This window comes from Perca fluviatilis, unplaced genomic scaffold (assembly GCF_010015445.1).
Source record: "Perca fluviatilis unplaced genomic scaffold, GENO_Pfluv_1.0 PFLUV_unplaced_scaf_2, whole genome shotgun sequence".
Lineage (NCBI taxonomy): Eukaryota > Metazoa > Chordata > Actinopteri > Perciformes > Percidae > Perca > Perca fluviatilis.
Genome location: NW_024375613.1, coordinates 455456 through 471993, shown reverse-complemented (window position 1 = coordinate 471993; position 16538 = coordinate 455456). Strand labels below are relative to the sequence as shown.

Sequence of the window (16538 nt, the reverse complement as noted above, 5' to 3'; positions counted from 1 at the left end):
ACAGAGTGAGCAGCAGCTTCTTGTGGAAGTATAATGACGTGAAACACATTATTTGTTTAAAAAAGAAAAGAAAACGGCCGCTGTAATGAAACCGCCGAGAAAGCGAGGCAGATGATCACGGACCGACTGAATGCGTAATTGTAGCCTAAATATATACATTAACTGACCACTGCTCTGAATTGAAGCCGTCATAATCATTCCATTCAAGGATTAGGCTACTAATCATTTTCACAAATTAACAGTTGTACTCTTTGCCTTAAAAGTAAGGCAGAAGATAATGTTACTCAGGAAATTTACAATGAAGATCAATTTTCTATAACGCTAGAATATGATGCGTAAATCTCTCTTTCACTTTCTTCCTCCCTCTCTCTCATTGGCTAAAATATAAGTTTCCTAAGTCATATTAACTTCCACTGCTCGCTTTTAATGCAAAGTGTACAATTGTTCGTTTTGGCAAATGACAGTGACTCATTGAATGGTTTCAGTTAAGAGCAGTATTTCATAAATGTATATTTTTAGACTATCGTTCAGTCGGTCCGCTATTATCTGCCACTTTTTCTCACGTTTCATTTTTTTTTTTTTTTTTTAGAGGCAGAGTTTCCTTCTCTACATATTGCCTTGCTCCCTTGTATATATGGACAAAGAAAATAAAGACACTGAAGAAATTGTACTCTAAAATTACTAGAAACTATGAAGATAATTAAGTGATGAATTCCATGCACACTGTACACATGAATGGAACAGAGTGATATTTATCAGTTATTTCCCCCAGATATGAGGTCAAAAACCATTGAGGTGTCCTCTCCCTGTTGTTCCATGAATGTACAGTAGCCTACATCACTAGATAGTTACTGGTCCAGTGAACTAAGACTATCATTTGGGAGGATTGTACAATTAGGATATGTTCTTAAATTGTACAATCCTCCCAAATTATATTCCCAGTTTACTGGACAACACAAATTGTGTGCTAAAAATGCCAAATACAATGCACATGGAAGTGGAACAAACATGATCCTTATTGTTAAAGAATTAAAAAAAAATTAACCACTAAAATAATTCAAGGTGCATTGGTCAACTATAGAAATGTATGTATTGCCCTTAGTAACAGACTTCATTTAAAACACATTTGAAATGTTATCAGCCTTTTCTAATTATCTCAACAACTGCCATAATATATTCATCAAACTTCTAACAACAATATGAACAGCAGTCTTCATACAGCAATATAACAGTAACAATGACTGTCACATGAGTAATTCTAAATAAAAAAATAATGATCACAACTTTAAATAATAACAGTACTTAAAATAAACAGCAAAATGCACCTGTTGTATTTTAATCCAGGCTGGTAATAACAGTAGGGTAAAACCACTGCTGGGTGATCGAAAAGGCTCCAGGATTAAATAAATCATGGCTGTTAGCCTGGTCAGGAGCAGGCTAGCTGTACAGAATAAATCTCCATGGTGATTTATGTGCCTCCGCGTGAAACCGAATCAAGGCTTAATTCATCCAGGATAACTGGGAAATCCCGGCTTAATCCCTTATCTTGGTTTTGTGAAACAGGCCCCAGATCATCTAGACTACCAACAGTTGGTGGCAGTCATGCAACAAGTTGTTATGCGTAAACGCCAATATAACAGAAGAAGAACAAGCACCCGACCCTAACACATGAGCTTGCAGTCGGAAAAACAACGTGATCATGGGGTGGTCCCTTTATTCCCAGGTGGCATGAATGGACCATTATACAAGTCTGAGGCAGTGCAGCCCTCTCTCTGGCTGACTCTCCACTCTGCTGCAGCTTTGCTCCTCTCCCGTCTGCTTCAGTTCTCTACTCTGCTCCTATCAACCTTTACAACACCCACATGTGTATATTGTCCACTCACCCATCACACAATACTAACTTCACTGATATCCACATCCCATCATTGTATTACTAAAGTTAACTCTACAAGTCCCTGCTTAAAAGCAGTGTACACCACCATTAAAAACAATCCACGTTTGGGACAATGATGGCATTGATCCATTAAAAGGATGTTTTTACTGCACTAACTTGGACCTCTTCCATAGCTTGGACTTAGAAGAAGCAACAGACACTATTACTGATTATGTAACATTTTGTAGAGATAACGTGTTAACTCCAACAACATCCAAACAATAAATCTAATATTTCCAAAGAAATTAAAGAGTGTGAAGTCCGTAGAAAAATAGCATTTAAAAATGGGGATATTGTGGCCATGAGGAATATCCACAAAAAAAACTCAACAGCAAATTAGGAAAGGGAAGGAGGAAGGAGAAGGAGAAATTTGAAACCCACTGCTCCACTATGAATATGAAAAACAATTTGGGATTCCATGAAATTTATGACAAAACTGGCCCCGGCTAAAAAATGGCTTGGTGTTCTTAATGAGGGGGAAAAGCCGATGAATTAAATAACTTTTATGCAGGATTTTGATTGGCCGAGTTCTAGTAGGATAAAATAGTCTCTAGACTCATTACCTGCACTGAATCACCCAAAAATCACTATTGACCAGCATGTTGTACAGAGTCTTTTCTGACAGGTATGCTGTAAGGATTATAATGAATATTGCCCAGTTGTTTTGAGAAAATCATTATCAACCTATTGAAAACAGATGTCATTTCCTCATTAGATCCTTTTCAGTTTGCATTTAGGGGCAAAAGAGGTCCAGATGACTCAGTCACTGCCATGGTACATTTTATATCTAAACATTTAGAGGACCCTACCTCATATGAACGTGTTTTATTTGTAGATTTCAGTTCAGCATTTAATACGGTACAGCAACACCTATTCATTAAAAAGCTGAATGACCTTAATGTCCATCCCTCATTATTAGGTGGTACCACTGGTTTCTACCGAATGGTAAACAGCAGGTCAGTGTTAATGGTACTCTCTCAGAGTGGAGAACTTGAAGCACCGGAGCCCCCCAGGGTTGGGTCAGTTCACCTGTCCTTTTTACCCTTTACACAGATGAGTATAGAAGCTATAATCCCAACAACTATATCATTACATGTTCTGATGATACTGCCATCCTAGCTTTAATAAAAAAGGACAGTGATCTATCTAACTACCTTTCAGAGATTCAAAGGTTTGTAAAATGGTGTGATGACAAACTTTTTTTTTTTTTCTGAATGTTAAAAAAAACTGAGGAGATGTTGTAAATAGATGTAAGAATGAATTTGTCCCTGCGTCAATAAAGCTTTTAAATAGCAGATAAACTAATGTCTAGGTCAAGAAGGACTGGGAGGATCTCTTTGGTTTTACTACAATTAAATGATTTACTTAAAGGGATTAGTGTTTTAGGAACCTTGCTGTGTTGTTTGTTCAATAACATCTATGTATGTTTTTCACACACATTGTGGAACAAAAAGTTTATCTTATCTTATAGAATACATTATAGTCTTACTGTGTGTGTGTGTGTGTGTGTGTGTGTGTGTCCTCAGTGAAGTGTATCAGTCTCTGCAGTAGCTTCCAGCTGCAGCAGTCAGTTCAGTTTCTGTTCAGTCTGATTGAGGGAGGTTTTTGTACGACGCTTTTTCACTGTGTGAACACACCCCCACTGTGATAACTCTGACAGTAGTAAACTGCTGCATCTTCAGTCTGGACTCCACTGATGGTCAGAGTGAAGTCAGAGTTTGATCCACTGCCTGTAAAACGATCTGGAATCCCTGATTGTCGAGTGCTAGTATAGTAAATGAGCAGTTTAGGAGTTTCGCCATCTCTCTGTTGGTACCACTCTAGATAGTTAATGTGTGTAACAGCCTGACTGGTCCTACAGCTGATGGAGACGGAGCCTCCCAGAGCAGAGCTCACTGCTCCAGGCTGAGTCACTGTGACCTGGCCTCTGGACTCTGAGGATACAGAGACAAAACATAAAGCAGCGCACGGTTTAGTCGGGCTTCATTTCAGAGGGAAGGATGTTGATAGAGGAGAGGAGTTTGATTCTCTGGACTTTACCTGTGAAGCAGCAGCAGAGGAGAGTCCAGATGAGGACGGAGATCAAAGTCATGTTTTTGATGAGGAGGATTTCTGTGTCTTCTGTTGTCATGAAGGACAGCTGTCAGTCATCCAGTGTTCAACTCTCAGGACTATAAACTCTCCCAGAGCACTGGAGCATGGTGCTGCTGATGCAAAGTGGCTCTCTATGGAAATGCTCTGACTGACTCCAACAGGGACTTGGATTACTCTGATGATGCTGTTCATCAATGGATCAATCACTTTATCAGAGTGTAGTAAATGTTGGATTTAGGGTCCCAAGGACCTGCTGGAACATTTACAAGAAGCATTTTATTCCCTATGCCATACAGCCATTGAACACAGAATGACTCCATCAGGGAACCAGGCACGTCGGACTGGGGGTAAAACCAATACTGATTACCAGGGCCCAAGGGGAGAGAGGATATTTTCATCTCCTAATTAAATTTCATAATGTGTGTCAGATGAAATGTAAAGTTAGTGTATTGGCTGAATAACTTGGTTGATTGACTGCCTACATTTTGTATACAAAAAAAGACTATCTAAGGTCTCACCAACCCCTTGCTAATGCGCCAAATGGTTTAGTCCATCTGCACCCATTTTGTTAAGTTGAGCATCTGGTGGAGCGCAAACTTCTGCTGGTTCTAACTGGTGTTAGCTTCAAAGAAAGTCAAATCATGCTTCCAAAAAAGAAAGGAAAGACAGGAGAAGGAGAGAAAACAGGACGAGGGGAAACAATTGGTAACTGACTTCTTTTCAAGGAAAGGTGAGCACAAACTAGAAAACGAAATCCATGGTGTTAAACTGCTTGAATATCTCCTCGACCGGTAGTGCTAAAAACGGACTGAGACAACCCATATAAAGAGCAGAACATACACTTTCAAATGATAATTTGGTTATACATGTAATCTGAGGTAAAGGCTAAATAAATAAACTACACTAACAATGCTGTTTGCATACAACACACCATTATAATAGCCTCATTTGAAACATGTTTATTTAAAATGAATAGGCTTTAATGTCTATAATCAGCAATAATAGGCTAATCAGTGTCATAGGTAGGTTGGTAGTTCATCAGTAGATATATATCATGTCAACATTATGTCAGATTTATTAGAAGCAGATCTTAACATTGTGAAACACATGGCCCTCATTTTCAGAAACCATCCCACCAGGGAGTGGAGTAGCAACAGACCCCTCATCCTCCTCTTTGGATTTGAGACAAGGGGAGCTTATATCAAAATTAATGCAAACCATGTTTAGCCATTTTGACTGAAAGGTGTTAAGTAACACTAACATCTTAGTATGTTTTATTATATTAGGTTACAATTAGAATAAGAGGTTAATATCAAACGTATCCTTCATAGAGAAAGATGATAGAGAAGATATGATTGATTTTTTTTGTTTGAGGGGGGTGGTTGAGGAACATGAGGGCCCATCAGGACTGCCAATGCATAGGGCCCAGAATCTTGTACTATGACTCTGCAGGGAGCACTTGTTATTTTATAAGATTTGCTTTCTTGTATTATTTATAGAACTTATCTGCTGCTACCTGCCCATTTACACTATTGTATATTGTATTCTGTATATTCTGTATGTTTTTAATGCTGTGCTGTGTTATGTGCATTGTATTTACTGTTGCTGTACTTTGGGAGAAGCCAAAGACAAATTCTCACTGAGGTGGACAATAAAGTCAATCCAATCTAATGTCTTCTGTCTTATTTAAATTAATTGCAAGAGAAGAAATTACATAAATTTAACATATACAAAAAAACATGCATTAAGGAAATCTGCAGCACTGTGTTATTGTCAGTTATCTTTTCATAACAGCCTCATTTTGGTGAGTTTGTTTGTGTCAAAGTCAGAGAGCCGTGTCTCTCTACAGTGAGAGGTTTTTGTACGGCGGCTCAATGACTTTGTATCACTGTGGTTGACTTTTGGTGGAGGAACCAGACTGAATGTTGGAAGTAAGTCAAACTTTTAAAAAAAACTTTTCGTTTCAGGAGCTATTTTTCTTCCTTTACTTTCTGCACTCTTACCTTTCCAGATTTGTGAAATATTAATCCATAATTTTTAAAGAAATATTTTGCACTAAAAGGCAAATGTTTGCTGTTAAAATAGAAAATTCAAAAGTTCATTGTAAGAAAATGAAATATTGAGTCAGAGGATAAATCATGATTTCCAGCTTTAATGGTAAAGTAGCATCTTGAGGGCTTGTAGGTTTAGTTCAGTCTGACAAAGTCAGAGAGCCGTGTCTCTCTACAGTGAGAGGTTTTTGTACGGCGGCTCAATGACTTTGTATCACTGTGGTACACGTTCGGTGGAGGAACCAGACTGAATGTTGGAAGTAAGTTTCTGCACAAATACTAAAAACTATTTTGTTAATATTGTAAAATAATGTTTTAAATTCAGTTTACAGTCGATAAAATATATATGTAGTCATGTTTTTATTTCTCCTCCTTTATCGTGGAGACTAACTCAGAGCAGCTTCACTAAACATTTCTTTACACGTTTCTGTCAAACTGAAATTTAAATGACTTGAAGTGTGGAAAAGATAAAACTGAAAAACTGTTCTACAAGATTCAGTTTTCATTTTCCACATCAATGATAACTGTTTAAATCAAATGAAGATTCAAATATTCAAACAATTGAACAGAGCAAAGATAAAGATCGGTATTTGAAAATGTGCAACATCTCTTTACTGTGTCATGTATTGTTTCAAAGTTTGAAAACTATTTGAACAGTTTGGTAATGATGATCGAAATCCACATGAAGAACATTTGATGTTGTCAGCTCATTTTCTGGATTTGTTTCTATTACACTAAATACTTTAAAGTAATGTATAGTTAGGTTGGTGATGATTTTGATTTGGAGGTTTAAAGATTTGTCCAAAAGTTGACATTTTATTTCCAGTGTATAGTTTGATATATATCAGCTCATTGTGTAGATGATTCTCTCTGTGCTGATTTACATGAGAGGCTTCTTAAAGGGAAGTGAAACAATGTGTGAGTGAGTGACTGGTGGAGCAGAAAAACCATCTGACAGAAACTCCTTAAAGGAGAAAACCAACTCTCACACAGTCAAGGTGTCCAAGTGTCTGCTGGTTGATTGACAGCTGTGTGGTCCCTGTCCTCTAAGCTGATTGGTGTCTCCTAGGTGATGTCCGTCCCACCCTGACGGTGCTGCCCCCTCCAGTGAGGAGCTGGCTGAAGGAAAAGGCCACGCTCATGTGCCTGGCCAACAAGGGCTTCCCCTCAGACTGGAGTCTGGCCTGGAAGGTGGACGGCAGCAGCAGCAGCAGCAGCTGGGAGGAGAGCAGGAGCCCCGGGGTGCTGGGGAAGGACGGCAAATACAGCTGGAGCAGCACCCTGAGGCTCCCTAAAGACCAGTGGGAGAAGGTGGGCTCTGTGACCTGTGAGGCCACCCAGGGCTCCCAGACTCCGCTCTCAGAGACACTGAGGAGAGACCAGTGTTCCCAGTCCTGACCTGACTCACTGGGACTCTGCTACTGGTTTCACTCTGATACTGATCTCAGTCTGCTCTCTGCTACTCTCTCTCTCTCTCTCTCTCTCTCTCTCTCTCTCTCTCTCTCTCTCTCTCTCTACAGATTCATCACAATTTGAAAGTTCATCTTGTGTTGCTTGCAGTAATGCTGATATTCTCTGTATGTTAAAACAATAAAGACAAATGTATCAACTTAATGTCGTCCGAGCTTATTGATCCAAGAATGACTGCCGTCATGTGTTCCTTTCTTAAATGAACATATACAGTATCAATGAAATCCTGAGAGAGTTTTTCTCTGTAGCATTTCCATGAGATGATTCTTTTAGAAAGAAGTGATGAGATGATGTAATGCAGGTCCCATCTGCTCGGTGCAGCCTGACAGGGTTTAGCTGTGGTGTCCTACAGCAGGTATGGAGCTGCTGGGAAAGGATGAAAGTCAAACTCTGGTCAGCACCACTGTTACTGCTCTCCTTGACAAAGTCAATGTGAGAGAAAGTCAACAGATTCTTTGGGTTTTTCTCCCAACAATAATGGTCACCACTGTCATCTAATGTGTCTGATCTAAAGCAGGTAACAGGTAGATGGGAATGACCTGCTGTGCTGTGCACTTTGATACAGAAGTGGTTTTAGATCTTGTGGTAATCTGATCTCCTCAGTGCATAACTTCATATCACATTAACTGTTCTGATAGGAACTATTTTTGTCATTTATGTTTCTAGTAAAACTTTGTTCATCACAATGTGAAAAGAGTCTTAAGAGTCCACCACTGTTTGTTTCATTAGCGATATAAGTTGACACACGTTCTTCTCATCATATTCTGTTCAAAGTTCCCAAAACAAATACTGTCTTCTCTCTGTCGTCATTCCAGTCTGCTGCAGCCAAAGACTGGAACTATCTGCAAAAACCACTAAAGCTGAAAACTTGTATCTTCATGTCAGCTTTTAACAACTCTGTTATGGACCTTCTCTCTGATACATGCGGCTGTTTTGGGAACCACAAGCATTCCCTCCCCATTATCTGTCTGCTGTTTCCTGTTGCCCCATGCTGATTGGTGTTGTCTTGCTGCTGCTGTTTAGCTCTGCATGTTGAATTAGTGCTTGTGTTTGTTGCTCGTGTTCTGTCGTCGTTTGACACCATGCTTGTGTGCTAGACTGTATGTCATTTCTGTTCTGCTTGCTGTGATTGGGTGGAAGTAGTGGAGGTGTTGGAAATGTTTGGATGTTTGCTGTCATCTTTTTAACTGTGTGTGTGTGTGTGTTCCTCAGTGAAGTGTATCAGTCTCTGCAGTAGCTTCCAGCTGCAGCAGTCAGTTCAGTTTCTGTTCAGTCTGACTGAGGGAGGTTTTTGTACGACGCTTTTTCACTGTGTGTACACACCCCGACTGTTGATTTCATGAACACTATGACAGTAGTAAACTGCTGCATCTTCAGTCTGGACTCCACTGATGGTCAGAGTGAAGTCAGAGTTTGATCCACTGCCTGTAAAATGATCTGGAATCCCTGATTGTCGCTTAGTAGCATCGTAAATGAGCAGTTTAGGACTTTCGCCATCTCTCTGTTGGTACCAGGCTAAATAGTGGGCGCCGCCCAAGTATAAACCCTCTGACTGGTCCTACAGCTGATGGAGACGGAGCCTCCCAGAGCAGAGCTCACTGCTCCAGGCTGAGTCACTGTGACCTGGCCTCTGGACTCTGAGGATACAGAGACAAAAACATAAAGCAGCGTCACGGTTTAGTCGGCTTCATTTCAGAGGGACGGATGTTGATAGAGGAGAGGAGTTTGATTCTCTGGACTTTACCTGTGAAGCAGCAGCAGAGGAGAGTCCAGATGAGGACGGAGATCAAAGTCATGTTTTTGATGAGGAGGATTTCTGTGTCTTCTGTTGTCATGAAGGACAGCTGTCAGTCATCCAGTGTTCAACTCTCAGGACTATAAACTCTCCCAGAGCACTGGAGCATGGTGCTGCTGATGCAAAGTGGCTCTCTATGGAAATGCTCTGACTGACTCCAACAGGGACTTGGATTACTCTGATGATGCTGTTCATCAATGTATCAATCACTTTATCAGAGTATTGATTAGGATCTTTCAATAACACTTTGACTTCTTGACAAATCTTTCAAAATGTTTGATTTAGACTTCCCAGGACCAACTGGAACATATAAAAGAAGTCTTTTATTCCCTATGCCAAAAAGGCATTGAACACAGTATAACTGAATTTTTTTTAGCAATGTTTTAACAATTGCTCTCTTGTATTTTTTATTAGACTTATTTGCTGCCACCTGCCCATTTGCACTATTTTATATTGTATTCTGTACTCTGTATGTTTTAAATGATCAACACTGGCCTCTTAACGGCTGGGAGCAGAGAGGCAGGACACATATGCAAACACACAGAGTCAGTGAACTGTAGCTGTCCTCAACATGTCATGCTGTTTCCCCCTCAGTGCTGAGAGCATGGACCTACATACAGTGGCAAGAAAAAGTAGCTGAAGCTTTTGGAATTTAATGGTTTTCTGAATAAATTGGTCATAAAATGTGATCTGATCTTCATCTAAGTAAAGGGTATTGACAAATATAATGTGTCTAAAATAATAACACAAAATTTTTTTGATCTTCCATGTCTTTTATTGAGAACAACTAAAAAAACTGCATCATGCTTGTGCAACAATTACGTGAACCCTTGAGTTAATGACCTCAAAAAAGCTAATTGGAGTCAGCTTTTAGCACACGTGGAGTCTCGTTAAGATAATGAGTTTGGAGGTGTGGACTACAGCTACTTTGACTGATAAAAAGCCCTCAAACTTTTGGAGTTTGCGCTGCACAAGAAGAACACACTTATGTGAGCCATGTCTCGCGAAAAAGATCTTTCAGAGGCTCTATGATCAAGAATTGTTGATTTACATGAAGCTGGCAAGGGTTACAAAGTTATTTCAAAGACTTTAGAAATTCACCTGTCTACAGTTAAGCAAACAATCTACAAATGGAGACACTTTGGGACTATTGCTACTCTACCAAGAAGTGGGCGCCCAGTCAAAATGACACCAAGATGAGTGTTCAATAAAGACATGAAAGATCTGAATTTGTTTATTTTAGACACATTGTTTGTCAATCCCCTTGATTTAGATGAAGATCAGATCCCATTTTATGACAAATTTATTCAGAAAAACATGAAATTCCAAAAGGTTCACATTCTTTTTCTTGCCACTGTATTTACATATTCACATGGAGAGGATATAAAAAAGTCTGGTAGTAAACTGATCCAGTGACTTGTGGACAGTTTTGTTCTGTCCTTCCAGTTTGGTAATATGGTCTTTTTTTGATAATGATTAGAGATGGCAAAAGTACTCACTTCCCGTACTCAAGTAGAAGTACAGATATTTTTGTTAAAAAAAAGTAGAAGTACTGATTTAACTTCTTTACTCAAGTAAAAGTAACAAAGTACAGGCTTGGAAATTTACTTAAAGTATAAAAGTAAAAGTAGCCTTGCGAATGAATACAATCTTTTATGAAAAGCTGCCTGGACCACACAAATCTAACTAGAGTGGTAGCTGAGAAACTTCAGTGGACTCTTTTTATGCCATTGCCTACATTTTAAATGGATGTCTGCCAATAGGCCTAAAACATGACATATATGATTATTGTGACAGAGACTGGGACTCCAGGTTAATAAGATTCTGACTGAGTAGTAAGATAGAATTCACAGATCCAGTTTCTCTTTTTAATCTTCCCCTTAACATTTAAAGGAATCTACGTGTGTGTGTGTGTGTGTGTGTGTGTGTGTGTGTGTGTGTGTGTGTGTGTGTGTGTGTGTGTGTGTGTGTGTGTGTGCTCAAATATGGCTTCTGGAAAAAAATAAAGGATTCAATATGAATTACTAAACAGACAACAAACAAACATCCATACTACTAGTGCTAACGTTACCACCATCAAGCCACACTGATTTGCCGCGAAATGAATGCTGCGCCGATCTGTCGAGTCGTTTGGATCAAGTGCAACGTACGATATATTCCCATCCAATTAGATCCAAATAGATTGAATTTGGTATTGATGACGTGAAAAATAATAACGGTAACTCCATTGAAATTGTTTGAAACTTGTTAGTTAGGACTAAATCAGGACTGTATTTAAAGCTGATGCTGGTTTCCAACTTGGCCCCAGGTGTGTCTGTTAAAACACGGACGGAGACAATTCTCTTTTATGCTTTAATAAGATCAAGCAACGTGCAACCTAGCTAACAGGTTAACACAAACAACAAAATCAGTAGCTAACTTACTTTAAATTTGCAAGAACTATAGACCAATACAACAACAGGCTTAAATGAACTGACAACATCAGTTATACTACTTAGAGTTCTCAAGGATGCACACACACCATCTCAACTGATGTATCCTCCTTTCTCTCACTTTTTCTATGTGGCGGTTTTACACCCGCCGGTGTAAGTCCGCTATTTTCCAACATGCACCCCAATCACCCGATAGACGACCTTTTCTACAAAACTAAAGTAACGAGCCAATTTTCTAAAATGTAAGGAGTAGAAAGTACCGATATTCTTGTTAAAATGTAAGCAGTAAAAGTAAAAAGTCGCCACAAAAATAAATAGTAAAGTAAAAATATCTGAAATATGTACTTGAGTACTGTAACGAAGTATTGGTACTTCGTTACTTCCCATCTCTGATGATTAGTGATATTAATATTGGTTTGACAAGTTTGTAATGTGAAGATTTCACCAAGTGAAGCAGTGATGAGTCTTTATAGAAGGCTGAGGCCAGTGTTGTAGTTCTCAACATCAGTCTTGGTCTCAAGACCACTCTTTGAAGGTTTCGGTCTCGTCTCGGAATCTGCCGCATCTTTACTCGGTCTTGTCTTGTCTCAGATCTTTGGATCCAATCCCATGATCTTCCTCAGCAGACGGAGTTCACCCAGTTCTCATGGAATATTTTAACTTCTAAGCCAACGTGGACAATATGTCTCACAAATGCTGAGAGGAATGGGAATTTGAAAATCCATATTTTAATAACATCTGCTGAGGAAAAGTATGTGATATGATTAAAATCTCAACAACAGCTACTGGATGGACGTTGTGAAGAGATTGTTTTGCTGTTTCCAAAGTCAAGAATGAACATGAGATTGTAATGGGATATGAATGGATGGTGTCATCTTGAGTTAGCTGTGTGATTCAGCTGTCTGTGCTCTTTCTGCAGGTGATGGTTAGAGCAACTGGGAACAGCTGAGGATGTTCCCAGTAGCAGGAGGTTATTTAAGTCTGGATGCAGTGCAGCCCTCTCTCTGGCTGACTCTCCACTCTGCTGCAGCTTTGGTCCTCTCCCGTCTGCTTTAGTTCTCTACTCTGCTCCTATCAACCTTTACAACACCAGCACATGCGTGTATTGTCCAATCACGCCCATCACAAAATACTAACTTCACTGATATCTACATCCCATCACTGAATTACTAAAGTTAACCCTACAAGTCCCTGCTTAAAAGCAGTACACCACCATTAAAAACAATCCACGTTTGGGACAATGATGGCATTGATCCATTAAAAGGATGTTTTTACTGCACTAACTTGGACCTCTTCCATAGCTTGGACTAAGAAGAAGCAACAGACACTATGACCGATTTGTAACATTTTGTAGAGATAACGTGTTAACTCAGAAGTCTATAATTTTTGTTTTATCCAAACAATAAATCTTATATGTCCAAGCAAATTAAAATGTGTAGTTGGGATACTATGGCCATGAGGAATACCCCCCCCCCCCCAAAAAAAAAAACTCAACAGCAAATTAGGAAAGGCAAGGAGGAAGGAGAAATTTGAAACCCACTGCTCCACTATGAATTTGAAAATAAATGTGGGCTGCCATGAAATTTGGCCAGTGTCCTTTTCTATGCAGTGGTATGTTGGGGAGGCAGCACTAGGAAGAGGGATGCTGGACGACTGGACAGGCTGGTGAGAAAAGCTGGCTCTGTGGTGGGCATGGAGCTGGAGTCACTGACATCAGTTGCAGATAAGAGGACCCTGAGCAGATTGCTCTCTATAACGGACAATGACTGCCACCTCCTGCACATCACTTTCTCCAAGCAGAAGAGCATGTTCAGTAGTAGGCTCCTGTCTCTGTCCTGCAAAACCGACAGGCTGCGTAGGTCCTTTGTCCCTAGGGCCATTAGTCTCTTTAATGCTACACAGAAGGGGAGGAGTGTGATTGACTTAAGTGTTTAAGTCTGCTCTGCATACTGCCCTTTGTACCATGCCTTCATCTGGGTGCCTTTATACATACACATAAATTACCCTGGACTACCCTAGACTGGACTGATTGGCACTGTTTGACTCCCTTCCTGGCTTTATTAGCAACCTGCCCATTTTGCTAGCTTGCCGTTATGGTCAATACACCACGCTGTCTTTTTGTCTGTATGGACAGTTTTCAACTTTAACTTAAACTTTTCTTCAAGTCTTTTACTAGTGTCTATGTATAGTTATGTTATGATTATTCTATTTTTGATATGTTGTGTAGCCTCTACTTGAATAGATATAGAATTTGCACTGGCAATGTACTTTCAATGACACTCTCTTGCACTATGATACCATTACATCTTTCTGCATTTTTTCCACACCACTCCTTTAAACATGCTACTATCTAACTTAACTGTAAGGGTACACTATTGGTATCTTTCTTTGTATTTTTGTAGTATGTATGAATGCCTGGATGTCATATGTCTGTGTGCCTATGTGTATGTATGTTGTATATAAGCTATTGGACACCTTAATTTCCTTCAGGATAAATAAAGTATCTCTATCTAACTCTAACTAAATTCATGACAAACCTGGCCCCAGCTAAAAAATGTCTTAGTGTTCTTAATGAGGGGGAAAAGCCGTAAAATTAACTAACTTTTATGCAAGGTTTTGATTAGCCACATTCTAGTTAGGATAAAATAGAGGCTATAGACTCATTACCTGCACTGACTCACCCAAAAATCACTATTGACCAGCATGTAGTACAGAGTCTTTTCTCACCCACCTGCCCTAGGAAGGCTGCTGGACCAGACGGCATTTCTGGGTCTCTGCTGAAATGATGCAGCGTAGAGCTGGCAGAGGCCTTGGCTCCTATTTACCAAAAGTCTCTGGACTCACATGTTGTTCCTTCCACTTCGAAAAGCTCTATTATTATTCCTGTTCCTAAAAAGGTATGCTGTAAGGATTATAATAAATACCACCCAGTTGTTTTGATAAAATCATTATCAACCTATTGAAAACAGATGTCATTTGCTCATTAGATCCTTTTCAGTTTGCATTTAGGGGCAAAAGAGGTACAGATGATGCAGTCACTGCCATGGTACATTTTATATCTAAACATTTAGAGGACCCTACCTCATATGAACGTGTTTTATTTGTAGATTTCAGTTCAGCATTTAATACGGTACAGCAACACCTATTCATTAAAAAGCTGAATGACCTTAATGTCCATCCCTCATTATTAGGTGGTACCACTGGTTTCTACCGAATGGTAAACAGCAGGTCAGTGTTAATGGTACTCTCTCAGAGTGGAGAACTTGAAGCACCGGAGCCCCCCAGGGTTGGGTCAGTTCACCTGTCCTTTTTACCCTTTACACAGATGAGTATAGAAGCTATAATCCCAACAACTATATCATTACATGTTCTGATGATACTGCCATCCTATAGCTTTAATAAAAAAGGACAGTGATCTATCTAACTACCTTTCAGAGATTCAAAGGTTTGTAAAATGGTGTGATGACAAACACCTTTTTCTGAATGTTAAAAAAACTGAGGAGATGTTGTAAATAGATGTAAAAATGAATTTGTCCCTGCGTCAATAAAGCTTTTAAATAGCAGATAAACTAATGTCTAGGTCAAGAAGGACTGGGAGGATCTCTTTGGTTTTACTACAATTAAATGATTTACTTAAAGGGATTAGTGTTTTAGGAACCTTGCTGTGTTGTTTGTTCAATAACATCTATGGATGTTTTTCACACACATTGTGGAACAAAAAGTTGATCTTATCTCATAGTCTTACAGGGTGTGTGTGTTTTTGTGTGTGTACGTGTGTGTGTGTGTGTGTACGTGTGTGTGTGTGTGTGTGTGTGTGTGTGTGTGTGTGTGTGTGTGTGTGTGTGTGTGTGTGTGTGTCCTCAGTGAAGTGTATCAGTCTCTGCAGTAGCTTCCAGCTGCAGCAGTCAGTTCAGTTTCTGTTCAGTCTGACTGAGGGAGGTTTTTGTACGATGCTTTTTCACTGTGTGAACACATACTGACTGTTGATGTAATGTCCACTCTGACAGTAGTAAACTGCTGCATCTTCAGTCTGGACTCCACTGATGGTCAGAGTGAAGTCAGAGTTTGATCCACTGCCTGTAAAACGATCTGGAATCCCTGATTGTCGAGAGCTAGTATAGTAAATGAGCAGTTTAGGAGTTTCTCCATCTCTCTGTTGGTACCAGGATAAATAGTTAGAATTGTAAATATCCTGACTGGTCCTACAGCTGATGGAGACGGAGCCTCCCAGAGCAGAGCTCACTGCTCCAGGCTGAGTCACTGTGACCTGGCCTCTGGACTCTGAGGATACAGAGACAAAAACATAAAGCAGCGTCACGGTTTAGTCGGCTTCATTTCAGAGGGACGGATGTTGATAGAGGAGAGGAGTTTGATTCTCTGGACTTTACCTGTGAAGCAGCAGCAGAGGAGAGTCCAGATGAGGACGGAGATCAAAGTCATTTTTTTGATGAGGAGGATTTCTGTGTCTTCTGTTGTCATGAAGGACAGCTGTCAGTCATCCAGTGTTCAACTCTCAGGACTATAAACTCTCCCAGAGCACTGGAGCATGGTGCTGCTGATGCAAAGTGGCTCTCTATGGAAATGCTCTGACTGACTCCAACAGGGACTTGGATTACTCTGATGATGCTGTTCATCAATGGATCAATCACTTTATCAGAGTATTGATTAGGAATATGTGGCTGCTCATTTGTACGAGTCTTTGGTTTGAGTCCATAAGCTATTTTAGGGGTACCAAATATATATATTAAGTATTTGTTACAAAC

General features: G+C 39.7%; 2 pseudogenes and 1 gene segment (V, D, J or C); all 3 read left to right on the top strand.

Annotated features, from left to right (window-relative positions):
- Positions 1-16538, top strand: part of LOC120555172 — a 194946-nt pseudogene that overhangs the window by 102843 nt on the left and 75565 nt on the right.
- LOC120555120 overlaps positions 1-16538 on the top strand; it is a 195943-nt pseudogene that overhangs the window by 177186 nt on the left and 2219 nt on the right.
- On the top strand, positions 7188-7692 carry LOC120555176. The segment is given in 1 exon segment: positions 7188-7692. A coding segment is annotated over 1 exon segment (258 nt).